The sequence below is a fragment of the Somniosus microcephalus genome, chromosome 4, assembly GCF_052327205.1.
Source record: "Somniosus microcephalus isolate GS21.2 chromosome 4, FLI_Smic_1.0, whole genome shotgun sequence".
Taxonomy (NCBI): Eukaryota; Metazoa; Chordata; class Chondrichthyes; order Squaliformes; family Somniosidae; genus Somniosus; species Somniosus microcephalus.
In genome coordinates, this window is record NC_140990.1 from 241,100,879 (window position 1) to 241,120,591 (window position 19,713).

At 44.5% G+C, this 19,713-nt stretch overlaps 1 protein-coding gene across 1 annotated transcript in view; it reads left to right on the forward strand.

The window, feature by feature from the left end:
- The window catches only part of sestd1 (SEC14 and spectrin domains 1), a 188,165-nt gene that overhangs the window by 149,030 nt on the left and 19,422 nt on the right, over positions 1-19,713 (forward strand). Inside the window, 1 exon segment of the mRNA XM_085985980.1 lies at positions 18,046-18,240. Within this exon segment, the coding sequence (XP_085842106.1) occupies positions 18,046-18,240 (195 nt within the window).

Genomic DNA, 19,713 nt, shown 5'->3' on the forward strand with positions numbered 1-19,713 from the left:
AATGGACTCCCAACATTTTACCAACCACAGATGTTAGGCTAACTGGTCTATAGTTTCCAGCCTTTTGTCTACCTCCCTTTTTAAATAAGGGCGTTACATTAGCAGTTTTCCAATCTGCTGGGACCTTTCCTGAATCCAGGGAGTTTTGGAAAATTACCACCAATGAATCCGCAATCCCTACCACTACTTCTCTCAAGACCCTAGGATGTAAGCCATCAGGTCCAGGGGATTTATCCGCATTAAGTCCCATTATCTTACCGAGTACCATCTCCTTAGTGATTTTAATCGTGTTTAACTCCTCCCCCCCCCATAGCCCCCTGTTTGTCCAGTGTTGGGATATTTTTAGTGTCCTCTACTGTAAAGACTAATACAAAATATTTGTTCAGCGTTTTTGCCATCTCCATGTTCCCCACTACTAATTTCCCGGTCTCGTCCTCTAAGGGACCAACATTTACTTTAGCCACCCTTTTTCTTTTTATATAACTGTAGAAACTCTTGCTATCTGTTTATATATTTTTTGCTAGTTTACTTTCATAATCTATCTTCCCTTTCTTAAATGCTTTTAAATTCTTCCCAAACTTCTATCCTCACACTAGATTTGGCTACTTTATGTGCCCTTGTTTTCAGTCGGATACTACCCTTTATTACTTTACTTAGCCACGGATGGCTGTCTTTTACGCCCCTTTTTCCTCAGTGGAATATATTTTTCTTGAAAGTTGTGAAATATCTCCTTGAATGTACACCACTGCTCATGTACCGTCTTACACTTTAATCTGTTTTCCCAGTCCACTTTAGTCAACTCTGCTCTCATACCTTCATAGTCTCCTTTATTTAAGCTTAGTACGCTGGTTTGAGATCCAACCCTCTCACCCTCCAACTGAATTTGGAATTCAACCATGTTATGGTCACTCATTCCAAGGGGATCCTTTACTAGGACATTTTTTATTAATCCTGTCTCATTACACAGGACCAGATCTAAGATTGCCTGCCCCCTGGTTGGTCCAGTAACATACTGCTCAAGGAACCCATCCCTAATGCACTCTATGAACTCTTCCTCAAGGCTGCCCTGCCCAATTTGATTTATCCAGTCAATATGGAAGTTAAAATCTCCCATGATTATAGCTGTTCCCTTATTACAAGCCACAACTATTTCCTGATTTATACTCCGACCAATAGAGTTGCCACTGTTAGGAGGCCTGTAGACTACGCCCACTAGTGACTTTATCCCCTTATTATTCCTTATCTCCACCCAAACTGTTTCACTATCCTGATCCTTTGACCCAATATCATTTCTCACTATTGCAGTGATTCCATCCTTTATTAACATAGCCACCCCACCTCCCTTTCCTTCCTGTCTGTCCTTCCTAATAGTCAAATACCCCTGGATGTTTAGTTCCCAGTCATGGTCACCTTGCAGCCATGTTTCTGTAATGGCCACCAGATCATACCCATGTGTAGTTATTTGTACCGTCAACTCGTCTATTTTGTTACGAATGCTGCGTGCATTCAGATAAAGAACTTTTAAATATGTTTTGTGACAATTTATTTCTGCTTTTACCCCCTTTACTACTTTACCTTTATCTTTATGTAACCCCTTCACGGTTCTTTAGATATATGTGAGATGTGGTCTCTGTTGTAGACAGTATTCTATAGTCCAGTAAGGAGATCACTACTACAATGGCTTAATTCTAACTATCTTACTTTATAGTTTTAACATCAGACAGTATAAGAAGATTACAGGTCAATGAACTAAATTAGACATTTGCATACATTAGAATGACTCTAGACATAATAAACATACATTCTCCATTTACATGGATTCAAAGGACTGTCCCTGTGTCCAAATTCGAGTGCACTCTTTCGTTGGCGCGCTTAAGTTGGAGCTCATGGTATGTATAATGTCTGCAAGACTTACGACTCCGAACCCCTTCGTTGAATTCTCTTCACGATCACTGAATCCCACTTTGAGTTCTGGATGCAGAGCACACAGCAGCCGCTGGAGTTGGTGACTCTCTCTCTCTGCAGCTTTTCCAAGTAGCTCCCCATCAGCACGAGGCAAGCAGCTCTCCCCAGACCTCTGCCTTGCAGATCTGGGTTCAGACGACGATCCCCGGTACTGGTGACTTGCAGCCAGCCAGTTCAGGATGCAGTGCTACTAATACGAAGGGCGGCGGCCGAGTTTGGAAGCCCGGGACGGGATGCGGCAGCCATTTGCCTCCTGAGCCCTCTTTTCAGAGCTCCTGCCCTCTCCTCTTCCAGTCGCTCTCTGCAGCTTTTCCCGCTCGAAAAACCCGACTCCACCCCTTCCTCCTGGGGTTTCTGCCTGGAGACAGCGCAGCCTCACTGTCTGCAACAGTTGATACTGGTGCAGAATTATGGAAAGTCTGCTCTTAGTCACATTGTGTCCTTAAAAGTTCTTGCCGTACCTTCACATGGCAACTTTAACCCAGGGATTTATAACAATGATAATACAGTGTCTAAGTTAAAGATTAATAACCATACTTAGCGTACATAACATTTCCAGTGGGTATTACACTCCCCCCCTACCAAATATAGGCATGTCCCCATGACTAATGAACTTTACACATAATTGGTTGCATGCTTCCCAACCATGTATAAAGGGAGGTAACATATCGAACCGTAGGGGCTATCATTACACTTGGCACTCCTAGTCACTTTGCATGTGAAACAGAGGAGCAACTCTTTTAGGTAAAGTCTTTCTCTGGACACAACGTGCACAGGACTTGCAGAACTCCTCAACCGCAGACTTCATACGCGGCCAATAGAATCTGTCCTTGACCATCCCATAGGTCTTATCTACTCCCAGATGACCGTCATCATGCAAAGACTTCATCACTATTTCCCTGTACTTTTCAGGCAGGACCAACTGTGAATGACATGGTTTAGTGGGTGGGTGAGTGATTCTACACAACACTCCCTCTTTAATTTCCAAGCGGTCCCATTCTCTTAGGAGCAGATGACAGTCAGGATGTTTTGATTTGTTGATCTGTGTAATATCACCCAGACGGTGAGCTGAAAACACCTCATGAATACAGGGATCCTCCTGTTGTACTTTGGATATTTCCGATGAACACAACATGGGCAAGTTTTGTACATCCAAACTGGAAAGGTTGCAAAATGCCTGGGGAACAGCATGCATTGACGCTCCCAAGTGATCAATCTCTCGGGCATGAAATGAATTCTTTGGTCCAGATACCACGGACATCTGACACATTACTTTCACATCTGCTGAAGCAACATCTTTCCACTCTGGTTTCTGGTAGTGTGGGCGACGAGACAGAGCATCTGCGTCAATGTTCTGTTGGTAATTACGTGGTGGCCCTCGGCGGCGAGGGTTGTGGCGACGGCAACGATTTCGGTCCGCGGCATATCTGCTTCCTTGAACTGGAACTCCACCTGGACCAGTGACGTTTGCTGCCTCTGCACCCTTTTCACCTTCCACTACGTCAAACTCCACAGTTTCACCGTCACCAACACTGCGTAGATACTTCCGTGGGTTATTCTTCTTTATGGCAGTCTGATGTACAAATACATCTTCCTTTGTATCATTCCTGTTGATGAATCCATAGCCATTTCGTACGTTGAACCACTTTACTGTTCCAAGAACCTTTGTTGCGATGACTTTCTTCTCCCCTCGTCTATTATTGCACTTAGCGGAACGTGTCTTAACTACAGGGACAGCAGGCCGTTCCGTTACTGTGCCCCTTTTGTAGTTTCCCGACTTCTTGGTAAGTTTTATGAGATGGTCATTTACTTTTTTTAGATTTTCCTCACCTCTACATTCTCGCTTGAAATGCCCATCCTTTCCACAGTTATAACAAAAGACTCCAGGTCTATCTCCTTCATGGGGATATCCTTTAGAGGAATCATTCATTTTGCTGTTAGACTTCGCAGGGTGTTCAACCTTTTGCACCCGTGCGTCATCCCTTTCTGTGTTGGGCTTAGACTGAAAATATGCCATCTCGGCTCTCATGACATTTATTTCCTTCTTCAGCTGTTCCATCTCAGGGTTGACATCACCCTTAGGAGTAGGAACTGTAACAGGAGTCACAAGCTTGGACATCACAGCACTCTTTGCTACATTCCGGCCCTGAAGCATATCCTCCTCCTCTCTGACTTCCCTTAGCAGCTCAGTGAAGGTAGGTGGATCTCGCAACTTATGGGTCACGCGTATGCGAAGAGCAGTCACGTCTTCGAGCAATGCACCTCGCACAACCTGTTCAGTGCGGAACCGATTCATTTCAGGCAACTCAATCCCTCTTTTCCGTAACATACAATGCAGCAGTTTGTCTATTCTCAGCAGATAACTGGACAGCTTCTCGCCCTCACACTGGAATGTGCTTCTGAATCTGACCATCAAATCTGAAATGGTTTCAGTAGTTCCAAAGGCAGTTTCTAGAGCCTGCATGTAGTCAAAGGAAGTAGCAGAGGTGTTCTGCGCCTTTAAGAATCTTACAATGTCAGCAGCAGGACCCTTAAGGCTTTCTACTATTCTCTGCCTCTTCACATTGTCACTGCACTGCCATTCCTCTAGCAGAGACAGGGTCTGCTCAGCCCAGGCGTCGTACTCCTCTTCCCCACTGGGAGTTGGTCTCACTCCTGAGAACATACGGAGCTTACGGTATCCCTGAGCCTCGAAGGGCAGATTGGTGCATTTATCCACCAGAGAACTAATGGCACTGACCAACTGAGTGTTCATATCCAGGGCCGAAGGACCTATCAGACCTTTGACATCAGCAACAGTCTTTCCTTCTTGTCTCAAGAATGACAACAACTTGGTCTGAAACCCTTCTTCTTCCTTAATAGTAATAGGGACAAACTGAACTGGCCAGGGACCAGCCTCTTCAGAAAGCCCAACTGCCTCAGGTAAACCATGACCTCTCAGGTTCTCTGATGTCTGGATCAACACAAACTGCTTCTTGGTAGCTGTATCCAAGCAGCGCTCAACTATCCTAACCTTTCCAAAGGCTTTGACACAATTCAGAGCCCTTAGCAAGACATCATTAGGGTCATCGTTAGCAACACCATTCAGCACAATGGCATGGGTAGTAGCTATCTGCTTCTGTTTGCACCAATCTTCAATCTCAATAACATCCATCTTTTATGCTCAAACAGCCCAGTAGAAACCACAAACCACTCTCTTAGCAATGAGCATTCAATACTGTTAGTTTACTGACATAAATAGACCACAATCCCAGACGAGCCCCCAAAATGTAACCCCTTCACGGTTCTTTAGATATATGTGAGATGTGGTCTCTGTTGTAGACAGTATTCTATAGTCCAGTAAGGAGATCACTACTACAATGGCTTAATTCTAACTATCTTACTTTATAGTTTTAACATCAGACAGTATAAGAAGATTACAGGTCAATGAACTAAATTAGACATTTGCATACATTAGAATGACTCTAGACATAATAAACATACATTCTCCATTTACATGGATTCAAAGGACTGTCCCTGTGTCCAAATTCGAGTGCACTCTTTCGTTGGCGCGCTTAAGTTGGAGCTCATGGTATGTATAATGTCTGCAAGACTTAGGACAACGAACCCCTTCGTTGAATTCTCTTCACGATCACTGAATCCCACTTTGAGTTCTGGATGCAGAGCACACAGCAGCCGCTGGAGTTGGTGACTCTCTCTCTCTCTCTCTGCAGCTTTTCCAAGTAGCTCCCCATCAGCACGAGGCAAGCAGCTCTCCCCAAACCTCTGCCTTGCAGATCTGGGTTCAGACGACGATCCCCCGGTACTGGTGACTTGCAGCCAGCCAGTTCAGGATGCAGTGCTACTAATACGAAGGGCGGCAGCCGAGTTTGGAAGCCCGGGACGGGATGCGGCAGCCATTTGCCTCCTGAGCCCTCTTTTCAGAGCTCCTGCCCTCTCCTCTTCCAGTCGCTCTCTGCAGCTTTTCCCGCTCGAAAAACCCGACTCCACCCCTTCCTCCTGGGGTTTCTGCCTGGAGACAGCGCAGCCTCACTGTCTGCAACAGTTGATACTGGTGCAGAATTATGGAAAGTCTGCTCTTAGTCACATTGTGTCCTTAAAAGTTCTTGCCGTACCTTCACATGGCAACTTTAACCCAGGGATTTATAACAATGATAATACAGTGTCTAAGTTAAAGATTGATAACCATACTTAGCGTACATAACATTTCCAGTGAGTATTACATTTATATATTCTGTCCCTTCCTGACACGCTCTGGTTTTTAATTCCCCCACTGCTACCTTGCTCTATTGCCTTCTCCGCTGACATTTTTATTTTTCGCTCTCTTGAAACCTCCCCCCCACTAATTAGTTTAAAGCCCTCTCTACGGCCCTAGTTATTCGATTCGCCAGGATTCTAGTCCCAGCACTGGCCAAGTGAAGTCCATCCAGTTTGGTCCCTAATCAGCCCCACCCCTCCTCTTACTACCTGTTTACTATTTATATGCCTATAGAAGACTTTTGGATTCCTTTTTATGTTAGCTGCCAGTCTATTCACATGCTCCCTCTTTGCCCCTCATATTTCCTTTTTCACTTCCCCTCTGAACTTTCTGTATTCAGCCTGATTCTCATTTGTATTCTCAATCTGTGATATGCCCATTTGTTCTGCTTTATCTTACTTTCTATCTCTTTCGTCATCCAGGGAACTCTGGCTTTAGTTGCCCTACCTTTCCCCCTCGTGGGAATAAGAACATAAGAAATAGGAGCAGGAGTAGGCCAATCGGCCCCTCGAGCCTGCTCCACCATTCAATAAGATCATGGCTGATCTGATCCTAACCTCAAATCTTCTATCACTCTGCATCCACCCGAACCCATGTGATCTCCCGGGAGAGGCGAAAAACCAGATAAAGACCCAATGGCCAATTTGGGAGAAAAAAATCTGGGAAATTCCTCTCCGACCCATCTAGGCGATCGAAATTCTTCCAGGAGATCACTCTGTCCCTATATTTTCTACAGTACTTACCTTCTGTAAAGGCGATCTCCACCCCAGCCAGGAACAGGAATAAAACCATCTCCTGAAATCTAACAGAATTAGAACACAGTAGGAGCAGAACAAGGCTACACGGCCCCTGGGCCCGCTCCACTACCCACAGGGCCATGACCATTCCGAACCCAGACTCATGTCCAATTTCCTGCCCGCTCCCCGTAACCCTTTATTCCCTTTACTTCTAGGAAACTATCTATTTCTGTTTTAAATTTATTTAATGATGTAGCTTCCACAGCTTTCTGGGGCAGCAAATTCCACAAACCTACCACCCTCTGAGTGAAGAAGTTTCTCCTCATCTCAGTTTTGAATGAGCAGCCCCTTATTTTAAGATTATGCCCCCTAGTTCTAGTTTCACCCATCATTGGGAACATCCTCACCGCATCCACCCGATCAAGCCCCTTCACAATCTTATATGTTTCAATAAGATCGCCTCTCATTCTTCTGAACTCCAATGAGTAGAGTCCCAATCTACTCAACCTCTCCTCATATGACCATCCCCGGGATTAACCGAGTGAACCTTCTTTGTACTGACTCGAGAGCAAGTATGTCTTTTCTTAAGTATGGACACCAAAACTGTATGCAGTATTCCAGGTGCGGCCTCACCAATACCTTGTACAACTGCAGCAATACCTCCCTGTTTTTATATTCCAACCCCCTAGCAATAAAAGCCAACATTCCATTGGCCTTCTTAATCACTTGCTGCACCTGCATACTAACTTTTTGAGTTTCGTGCACCAGGACCCCCAGATCCCTTTGTACTACAGTACTTTCCAGTTTCTTGCCATTAAGATAATAACTTGCTCTATGATTTTTCCTGCCAAAGTGCATAACCTCACACTTTCCAGTATTGTATTCCATCTGCCAAATCTCTGCCCACTTACTTAGCCTGTCTATGTCCCTTTGCAGGTTTTTTATGTCCTCCTCACTCACTACTTTCCGTCCCATCTTTGTATCATCTGCAAACTTTGATATGTTACACTCGGTCCCCTCCTCCAAATCGTTAATATAGATTGTAAAGAGTTGGGGACCCAGCACTGACCCCTGCGGAACACCACTAGTTACTGGTTGCCAATCTGAGAACGAACCATTTATCCCAACTCTCTGCTTTCTGTTAGAGAGCCAATCCTCCACCCACGCCAGAATATTACCCCCAATCCCGTGATTTTTTATCTTGAGCAATAATCTTTTGTGTGGCACCTTGTCAAATGCCTTTTGGAAGTCTAAATACACTACGTCCACTGGTTCCCCTTTATCCACCCTGTATGTTACTTCCTCAAAAAACTCAAGCAAATTTGTTAAACATGACTTCCCCTTCATGAAACCATGCTGAGTTTGCCCTATTAAATTATGTTTATCCAAATGTCCCGTTACTGTCTCCTTAATAATGGACTCTAACATTTTACCAACCACAGATGTTAGGCTAACAGGTCTATAGTTTCCAGCCTTCTGCCTACTACCCTTTTTAAATAAGGGTGTTACATTAGCAGTTTTCCAATCTGCCGGGACCTTTGCTGAGTCCAGTGAGTTTTGGAAAATTATTACCAATGCATCCACAATCCCTACCGCTACTTCCCTCAAGACCCTGGGATGCAAGCCATCAGGTCCAGGGGATTTATCCGCCTTGAGTCCCATTATTTTACCAAGTACCACTTCCTTAGTGATTTTAATTGTATTTAGTTCCTCCCCCCCTAGAGCCCCCTGTTTGTCCAGTGTTGGGATATTCTTAGTGTCCTCTACTGTAAAGACTGATACAAAATAATTGTTCAGTGTTTTTGCCATCTCCATGTTTCCCACCATTAATTTCCCGGTCTCATCCTCTAAGGGACCAACATTTACTTTAGCCACCCTTTTTCTTTTTATATAACTATAGAAACTTTTACTGTCTGTTTTTATATTTTTTGCTAATTTACTTTCATAATCTATCTTCCCTTTCTTAATCAATCTTTTTGTTATTTTTTGCTGTCTTTTAAAGACTTCCCAATCTTCCATCCTCCCACTAGATTTGGCTACCTTATATGCCCTTGTTTTTAGTCGGATACTATCCTTAATTACTTTACTTAGCCACGGATGGCTATCTTTTCTTTTACACCCTTTTTTCCTCAGTGGAATATATTTTTTTTGGAAGTTGTAAAATAACTCCTTAAATGTACACCACTGGTCATGTACCGTCTTACCCTTTAATCTATTTTCCCAGTCCACTCTAATTAATTCCGCTCTCATACCTTCATAGTCTCCTTTATTCAAGCTCAGCACGCTTGTTTGAGATCCAACCTTCTCACCCTCTAATTGAATATGGAACTCAACCATGTTATGGTCACTCATTCCAAGGGGATCCTTTACTAGGACATTTTTAATTAATCCTGTCTCATTACACAGGACCAAATCTAAGGTTGCTTGCCCCCTGGTCGGTTCAGTTACATACTGCTCAAGAAACCCATCCCTAATACACTCAATGAACTCTTCCTCAAGGCTGCTCTGCCCAATTTGATTTGTCCAGTTAATATGATAATTAAAATCCCCCATAATTATAGCTGTTCCCTTATTACAAGCCTCAACTATTTCCTGATTAATACTCCGTCCAACAGAGTTGCAACTGTTCGGAGGCCTATAGACTACACCCACTAGTGTTTTTTTCCCCTTATTATTCCTTACCTCCACCCAAACTGTTTCACTATCCTGCTCCTTTGACCCAATATCATTTCTCTGTATTATAATGATTCCTTCCTTTATTAACATAGCCACCCCACCTCCTCTCCCTTCCTGCCTGTCCTTCCTGATTGTTAAATAACCTGGTATGTTTAATTCCCAGTCATGGTCACCCTGCAGCCATGTTTCTGTAATGACCACAAGATCATACCCATATGTCATTATTTGTGCCGTTAACTCATTCATTTTGTTACGAATGCTACGTGCATTCAGATAAAGAACTTTCAAATATGTTTTGTAACACTTAGTTCCTGTTTTTTCCCTTTTTAGTACTTTACTTTTTACTCCATACCTTCTGTCCCTTCCTGACACATTCTGTTTTTTAATTCCCCCACTGCTACCTAAGTCTATGACCTTCTCTGTTGTCATTTCTATTATTTGCTCTCAAGAAACCTCCCCCCCACTAATTAGTTTAAAGCCCTCTCCACAGCCCTAGTTATATGATTCGCCAGGACTCTAGTCCCAGCACTGGCCAAGTGGAGTCCGTCCCAACAGAACAGCTCCCTCCTGTCCCAGTACTGGTGCCAGTGTCCCAAGAAGCAAAACCCATTTCTCCCACACCAGTCTTTGAGCCACGCATTTAACTCTTTAATTTTATTTATCCTAGCCAAATTCGCTCGTGGCTCAGGTAATAACCCAGAGATTATTACCCTTGAGGTTCTGTTTTTTAATTTGACCCCTAGCTGCTCATACTCCTTTAACAGAACCGTCTTCCTTGTCCTATCTACGTCGTTTGTACCAACATGGACCACGACAACTGGATCCTCCCCCTCCCACTGCAAGTTTCTTTCCAGCCCAGAAGAGATGTCCTTAACCCTGGCACCAGGCAGGCAACACAGCCTTCGGGACTCCCGCTCTTGACTGCAGAGAACCCTATCTATCCCCCTAATGATACTATCCCCTACCACTACAACATTTCTTTTTACTCCCGCCACTTGAATGGCCCCCTGTACCACGGTGCTGTGGCCAGGTTGCTCATCCTCCCTGCAGTCCCCGCTCCCGCCCTCACAGGGAGTAAGAACCTCGATCCTGCTGGACAAGAACAAGGGCTGCGTCTCCTTCAACACTACATCCTGGATCCCTGTACCTTCCTCACTCGTAGTCACACCGTCCTGTCCCTGACCGAATGTACCTCGACTGCACCCGGATCATCTCTTTAAGGCAGCCCATTGTTCAATTACAGTTTTGCCTGCCAATCTTTGATTCCAATTTATCCGGGCCAGGTCCGTTCTCAACCCACTGAAATTGGCCCTCCTCCAATTGAGTATTTTGACTCTAGATTGCTCTTGGTCCTTTTCCATAGCTAACATAAACCTTATGACAATATGATCACTGTTCCCTAAATGTTCCCCTACTGAAACTTGACCCACCTCATTCCCCAGAACCAGATCCAGCAATGCCTCCTTCTTCGTTGGGCTAGAAACATACTGATCAAGAAACTTCTCTTGAACACACTTCAGAAATTCTTCCCCCTCTCTGCCTTTACACTATTACTATCCCAGTCTATATTAGGATAATTGAAGTCTTCAATTTTCACTACTCTATAGCTCTTGCACTTCTCTGTAATTTCCCTGCAAGTTTGCTCCTCTATATCCTTCCCACTAGTAGGTGGCCTATAGAATACACCTAGTAGTGTAATGGCACCTCTATTGTTTCTTAACTCTAGCCAAATAGATTCTGTCCTTGACCTCTCCAGGACATCCTCTCTCTCTAACACTGTGATATTGTCCTTAATCAATACTATCACCCCACCTCCTTTCTTTCCTTCCCTATCTTTCCTGAACACCTTATATCTAGGAATATTTACTACCCAATCCTGCCCTTTTTTGAGCTCCGTTATCGCCACAACATCAAATTCCCATGTGGCTATTTGCGCCTGCAACTCACCAACCTTATTTACCACGCATTTACATACATGCACTGTAAACCTATCTTAGACCACCTTGTATTTTCTCTTAGTCTGACCCCACTTAATACCGTAATATCTCTTACTCTAGTGCTATCTGTATCTCCCACTCTTTTGTGCACCATGTTTCTCCTTTCTAATGCTACATCCTTGTGCCCATCTCTCTGCCGAGTTAGTTTAAACCCTCCCCAACAGCCCTAGCAAATGCCCTACCCCACCCCCCCGGCGAGGATATTGGTCCCGGCTCTGTTGAGGTGCAACCCGTCCAACCTGTACAGGTCCCACCTCCCCCAGAACTGGTCCCAATGTCCCAGGAATCTAAAGCCCTCCTGTACAATTTCTTCAGCCACGCATTCATCTGCTCTATCCTCCTATTTTTATATTCACTCGCACGTGGCACCGGGAGTAATCTGGAGATTACTACCTTTTGAGGTCCTGCTTTTTAATCTCTTTTCTAGCTCCCTAAAATCTGCCTGCAGGACCTCATCTCTCTTTCTACCTATGTCGTTGATACCGATATGGACTACGACCTCTGGCTGTTCACCCTCCCTCTTCAAAGAGTTCTGTGACATCCTTGACCCTGGCACCAGGGAGGTAACATACCATCCTGAAATCACGTCTGCGGCTGCAGAAACGCCTGTCTGTTCCCCTAACTATTGAATCCCCTATCACTATTGCTTTCCCAATCTCCTCCCTCCTCCTCCTCCCCCCTGCTGAGCCGCCCGTGGTGCCATGGACTTGGCTCTGGCTGTACTCCCCAGAGGAACCATCGCCCTCACCAGTACTCCTGTTGGAGAGCGAGATGCACTCTGGGGACTCCTGCACTATCTACCTGATCCTCCTTTTCTGTCTGGCGGTCACCCTTTCCCTGTCTGCCTGCACACTCTTAAGCTGCGGGGTGACCACCTTCTGAAATGTGCGATCCATGTAGCTCTCGGCCTCACGGATGCACCGCAGTGACACCAGCTGCTGCTCAAGCTTCGAAACCCAGAGCTCGAGCTCCTCCAGCTGACCACACTTCCTGCCCATGTGGTTGCCCAGGACACGGGAAGCATCCTGAATTTCCCACATGGCACAGGATGTACATTCTATGGGAATGAGGTGCCCTACCATGCCTCTATTTAATAGACTATTAACTAACTTAGCAGAAATAAACTTAAAACTTAAAAAAAACACTCACCAGCTACTCACCAATCAGCTCCTTCCCTTGTGCTGATGTTACTTTAGGTTTTTTACTCTGTCGTCTCTCTTTCAAATTCTGTCTATAGAAGATTCCGTCTGTCAGAAGTTAGGTTTAGTTCCTGTGCATATTTTACCATGTATAAGGCTGAATTTATGCTTAATGCTGCTATGTCAGACCATATTCTGCTGTGACATTGGCAAATAAACTGCTGATGGGAGCACAATGTCTGCATAAACCAGTGTTGACTTTGTCACAAATCATAAAAGAAAAATAGGATTACGAGCAAGACGATCAAAAGCATCTTTAGATTCATTGAACACAATTCTTCACATGATGTTGCCGTTGGTGCACGCCATTGTCTTTACAACCAACATACTGCTATTTTCAGCCCGGTAGATGCAAATTGGATTGATTGCATTAGGAAAGGTTTTCGCAGCAAGGTGCAGAAAAATTGTCTATGGGCCCTCCAGCTAGATATAAAAATTGTCTAGCAAAGTATAATCCATGAACCCATTCATAATATCTGTGTCCTGTTTTTTCTTTCTGCCTTGCTCTGGTTATTATGAGCTTGAGCCTTAGCCTTCAATTTAGAATGATACTCCGTAGGATGCTGTTCATTGATTTGCTGTCAATTTGAAGAGAAAAACAATTACAGCCAAGTGTTTGGTGGTCTTGACCAGATTTTGAATTCTCATAACTTCACAACTCCTTGTTCCTATGCACAATGTGCATCATAGTTTTCTGTTTGCTTTTCATAGTGCTCAGGGGCTAACACAAGTTGCAGTACTTTGGAATTGAATTCAGAAAAACAATTATTTCTGAGCATGAAGAGAAAATGTGGATTTATAGGAAGCTGAAAACAGCATTTCCAATACCAATAGAAAAATCCTTTTTTTTTAAATTGGAGAATAATAAACTGCAAAAAAATGGTGAAAATCAGGAGGAGGAAGAAACAGATGCCACGAAGGAAAAAATATTTTTGGGGGAAATAAATCTGTAAAAGCTGACATTACAACTGAACCTGATAGTGTTCTTGGTGCCATTCTCACACACACAGTTTAACATTTGTATTCTGAAGCTCTCTAAAATTACATCTCTCCATGCTGCATTGAGAACATAAAAGGTAAAAGAATTGAAAATCAGAGAAAAGAATTGTAATCCTAATTTGAAGAAAAGCAGTATCCATAACATATAAATGTTTTCATTCGTAGTTTTGCTTTCCAGCAGGGGATAGTAATTGAGAGCAGAAGCCGAAGCTGAATTCTGTCTTCCCTGAAGCAGGGGCACTGAGGCTGATTATAGAATTCTTACTAACACCGAGGGTAAGGTCAGCTAATTACACCACAGACCAAGGATAAAATTTGGGACAACTACTCTTGTGAATGCTGTGCACAACTAGCTACCTCATAGTATATATAACCACAGTTAAACGGAAAGCTAATAAACTTAATGCCATTTATTGAAATCTCCAATACCACATTTATGTTACAGAACTGCTTATATAGTGGGATGGAATGAACACCACCAGTGGCAACAAATACTGTTCATGTGATGGTTAAGGATGATCCATAGAGGGCAGCAAATAGAAATACTATGGTCGCGATTTTGTCAGCGCTAAGAGGGCGGGTTTGGAGGCGAGTCGGCTGTTAAATTTGCAATGATTGACGGTGGGTTGTAAACCCGCTGCGATCCCGACTCCGTGCGAGTATCCAAAGTGTTGGGTCTGCGATCTCAGAACAGACCCAACACCAAGCGGCGGGTGAGGGATTTAAGACACTTAACTCCTTGTTAAGTGCTTGTTATTTTCTATTTTGACAGCCTTTTCCTATTGTCTTGCATTTTAAACGGGTTTCACGACGTTCGGAGATCACGCCAGGTAAGTATGTCGGGAGTAGCAGCAAGCTGCATAGTTCACAGCTGCAACTGCAGTATAAAAGCTGAACTCTCACATCTGTTCACTTTCAAATGTCAGAGGTTGCTGATTTCAAGATTTGGAAGGCACATTTGATCTGTCTGGAGAAAGTAAGTGTGTGGTGTTAACTCTATGCACTGTCACCTCCTTGGAGCAAGCTCTCCCACTATTGACAGATTGCTTCTGCCATCTCAACTTCAACTGCCATCTATTCCAGCAACATCAGTGCCCTTGAAAAAATCTCACCTTGGTCCTCTGAATCCCTCCATGATCATCACCAGGCATACCAACAACAACACCAACCTTCTGCGCAATCACCTGATGCTGCACAGGACACAGGGCATCAGAACCCGACCACATTGCTGCCCGGGAGACCAGCAATGGCATCACCATGGCCAAATTTGCTTCACGTGACCCTGTACACCCTGGCTGCCACATGATGCGCCAGGTTAACACCACCTTACACCAGTACCATAAGACATTCTTACAATGACCAAGCTGTTACTTTCACACTCATCACCAGTGCGGGGGATACACAGATCTGTACAATAAGGCAAAGTGTTGAAAATAGAGATTTCAATGTTTGCCAACACATTAACAGAAAATTTACATTAACATTGCATAACACACCCAAGTGCCTACCCTTGTGTATTGTTAGTGGTATGATTGGACTAGGATGAGGGTGAGTGTGAGGGGTGGCTAGTGAGATGGGGATGTGATAATGTAGATAGAGAGGGACGGGTGGAGGTGCAAAGTAAGTTGGTGTGAGTGAGGATGTGCAGGGGTAGGGAAGGCAGAGTGATGGGGATGTGATGAGTGGCACAGCAGGATGAGATTGAGTGTGGCTTTGCAGTAATGTTTTGTGATCTACTGAGATCAATGAAAGGTTTGTGCCACTGCAGCCAGGTACTCCTGACGACATCCCTGCTTGTGCCCTCCTGTGCATTGTGCAACCTGGCTGCGTTGGTGTCCTGGGGAGGTCTCTTCCGCCCATGGGAAGGGAAGAGAACCTCCGTGCGTGCTGTGACTCCCTCCATAAGCATATGGAGGGAGTCATGGGAAAGCCTGGGTACAGTCATCCACCTTTGTGCAGTGATTGTCAGTGTTTGCAGCACCTCAATGCTGCAGAACACTGACAGCACAACTGTCAAAATCAATGTGGCCATGGTCCCTTTAAGGCTGATGACGTGTCGTCAAATGACATCATCAGACCCGCTTCCTATTAATTGGCCGGGAACCCCACAGGACAAGGCCAATCTATGGAAAATCCTTTTCACAGCGGCTGCAGCTGGGAGCAGGACCGGAACCCACCAAGCAGCTCTCCCTCCGCCATCCTAACTCCACTGGGAAAATCCTGCCCTTTATTACTGGGCTGAGCGCCAGTGGCAGCAGTGCTTGTACTTTTACTTACTGCACTGTTTTTTTTTGCCCCTTAATTAAGGGGGGATTTTCTTTTACGCCGCCCCATAGCTGGGGGGGACCATCATCACCCCATTACTGGGGTGTGACGCACTGTTGCTTCCAGATAAATCATCTCTTAAGGTGGTTCCCTACTTCTTTCAAGGCAGCAGCATTGCCTCATTTACATTACAGCTCTACCTTTGAAGTTGTGGCGGCTGTTGAAGGCAGCAATGTAATATACAGGGGACATAATTAACAGAAGAAAGTGTTTTCAAGGTAGTAATTTAATCCCTAAAGTGTTCAAGTTTCACTCTCTGTTCATGAAGTCACCAAAGCCTTATCTTCAATGAAGGAGAACAATATCCTATTTGCTTTCATGCAAAATTATGCACGAGAAGTGCAAGTATCATGCAGCAAGTCAAGGAAAAAAATACTTCACATTTAGTGACCTCTTTTGAGGGGGGGGACCAAAATAATTTTAACCAAGTGATATAATTGTTTGCAGATCATAATTCCACTTGCAAATAATTGGCAGATGTGTTTTCTAATCAATAATGCATGTTCCTAAGGCATCATTTTATTAGCCTAGATTTTCTAATCGATGTTGTTCTAACAACAGTATGAAATGGCTAACATTGAAATGACGTTGATCAGAAAAGTTAGGCTAATGTGTTTCAGAGTAGGTCTTTACAATGGGATAAATAGGACATAATTCAGGTTTTTTTTAAACTTGTGTTTTATTAGAAATTGCTGCCTTTAGATTGACTAGTAACCAATGTGTTACATCATGAACCAAGTAGTTAGGGCTTCTCCTGCTATCTCTCCCCACATGGTAATTTTGCAACTGCATCTGGGTAACAAAACACTTCCTTCAGGAGGAGGGATGGAAGAGCAAACTGACGGGCAAGTTGATCAGCCCTGCTGTCCTGCAAGTAGAATGAAAAGGTCTGGCAACAAGTTCTTTTGCAAGGGGAAAGTTGACTTGTGTCTCTATGGTACTGCCCAGGTGGGGACAGCCAGGGTTCTGCACACATGCAGTCAGATGTTTGCATGGAGCACTGATTATTTTATTAAATATCATTAAAATATTAGTTTGGTCCCAGCTGGAGTATTGTGTCCAATTCTGGGCACCACATTTTAAGAAGGATGTGAAGGCTTTGGAGAAGGTACATAAGAGATTTACTAGAATGGTTCCAGGAATGAGGGATTACAGTTACGTGGATAGATTAGAGAAGCTGGGGTTGATCTCCTTAGAGCAGAGAAGGCTAACAGATTTGATAGAGGTCTTTAAAATCATGAAGGGTTTTAGATAGATTAAATAAAGAGAAACTGTTTCCAATGGCTGAAGGGCCGATAACCAGAGGGCACAGATTTAAGGTGATTGGCAAAAGAACCAGAGGCGACATGAGGAAAAACTTTTTATGCAATGAATAGTTAGGATTTGGAATGCACTGCCTAATAGGGTGGTAGATGCAGATTCAATAGTAGCCTTCAAAAGGGAATTGAATAGATACTTGAAGGAGAAAAATTTCAGGACTATGGTGAAAAGGCGGGGGAGTGAGACTAACTGGATTGCTCTTCGAAAGAGCCAGCACAGACTCGATGGGCCCATGATTTTTGGTTTCCTTCTGTGCTGTACTATTCTATGATTTTGTTCAATCTGTCAGTGAAATTTCTAATATTGAGGAGAGTTGATTAAATAGTTAGCTCTTTTTAGTCATTAGCTATTGAAGTGCAATACTGTCGGCCACCTGAGATTTCCAGCTAGTCTTTCTGTGATGTCAAACTTCAGATTTATGCAAACTTTCTATCATTAGAGTGCACATTAGCCAATAGTATATTACACAAAATAATTGGAACATTCTGAAAAAGGGCATGTTGTGTTTGATTTCTGAGGGTAGGATTTTTGTGTGTCTTACTGTAATTTGTTTCTCAATTTATTTGCAGGAATGGTTTGCAGTATACGTGGAGCTTAATCAGCAGATTGCAGCACTGTTGAATGCAGGGGATGAAGAGGATTTGCTTGAACTAAAGGCACTGCAACAACAGCTAAGTGATGTTTGCTATCGACAGGCCAGCCAACTGGAGTTCAGGCAGAATGTGCTACAGACAGCACTTGAATTCCATGGTATTGCTCAGGATGTAAGCGGCTTGTTAATAAAACCATTTTATACATTTCGGGAACTGATATCAATTAAGTAACGGTTCAATAATGAGCTGCTTTATCCCCCATCTAACCAAGAAAGGCAATTAATTCAGTTAATTATACTGTGTTATCAATAAGTGTAGATGGACAAAAAAGCTTCTGACTAACGGACAGAGGATATAATGGTGGGGAGGGGGAGTACTATTACGTAGCAAAATCAAGGATTCAGTTGATTAATAATGCGTTTGTCAAAGGTGGAAGAAAGTGAAAACATAATGTATTTATTTTGCAGCTTATCTCATTCCCCTTTCTCCAATTACCCCCTCTTGGTAGGAGCCTCCACAAGACATCCTACAATAGCTGGGGAGGATATGTTAGAAATTGTCGCTGTCTAGTTGTGAGGAGTCTGCTTTTCTAATTGGAGGTGACCTCAAGGCTTTATGGCACAGTTACACCCATTTAGGGTTGGTGCTTTCACTGTCAAGTTGGTTTTGCAGCACTGGTTAAGGTTGACAAACCTCCAGGGTTGTCATGGAGTCTCCAGGAATTTAAATATTAATCTCCTGGGCACTGAGCAACTTGGGGGGGGGGGGGGAAATCATGGGGGCATTATTTTTTTTCTTTCATTTCTCTTTGAACACTTTCATTTATTAGTTCCTAGCTGGAGTGCCCGACGGTGCCGAGGGTTTTTTGAGGGCATGTTGTTACGAAAAAAGTAGAAATAATTTTTATTATATATATATATAAATGAGTTTGTCTGTCTGCCTGTGTGGGAAGGAGAGAGAGAGAGGGAAAGAGAGAGAGACTGGGGGGAGAAGAGAGAGAGACTGGGGGGAGAAGAGAGAGAGACTGGGGGGGGAAGAGAGAGGAGACTGGGGGGGGAAGAGAGAGAGACTGGGGGGGAAGAGAGGAGACTGGGGGGGGAAGAGAGAGAGACTGGGGGGGGGAAGAGAGAGAGACTGGGGGGGAAGAGAGAGAGACTGGGGGGGGAGAGAGAGACTGGGGGGGGAGAGAGACGGGGGGGGGAGAGAGAGAGACTGGGGGGGGAGAGAGACTGGGGGGGAGAGAGAGAGACGGGGGGGAGAGAGAGAGACTGGGGGGGGAGAGAGAGAGACTGGGGGGAGAGAGAGAGAGACTGGGGGGGAGAGAGAGAGAGAGACTGGGGGGAGAGAGAGAGAGACTGGGGGGGGAGAGAGAAGAGAGAGAGACTGGGGGGGAGAGAGAGAGGGAGAGACTGGGGGGGAGAAGGGAGAGACTGGGGGGGAGAAGAGAGAGACTGGGGGGAGAGAGAGAGAGAGACGGGGGGAGAGAGAGAGAGAGAGAGACTGCGGGTGAAGAAGAGCGGCCGCCATTTTTGTGAGGTCGGCGGGAAGTTTCCCCCACCCCTCTCTCTCTCTCCCTCCCCCTAGTCTCTCCCCTCCCCCTATCTCTCCCTCCCCCGTGCTCCTCCCCCTCTCTCTCTGTCCCCC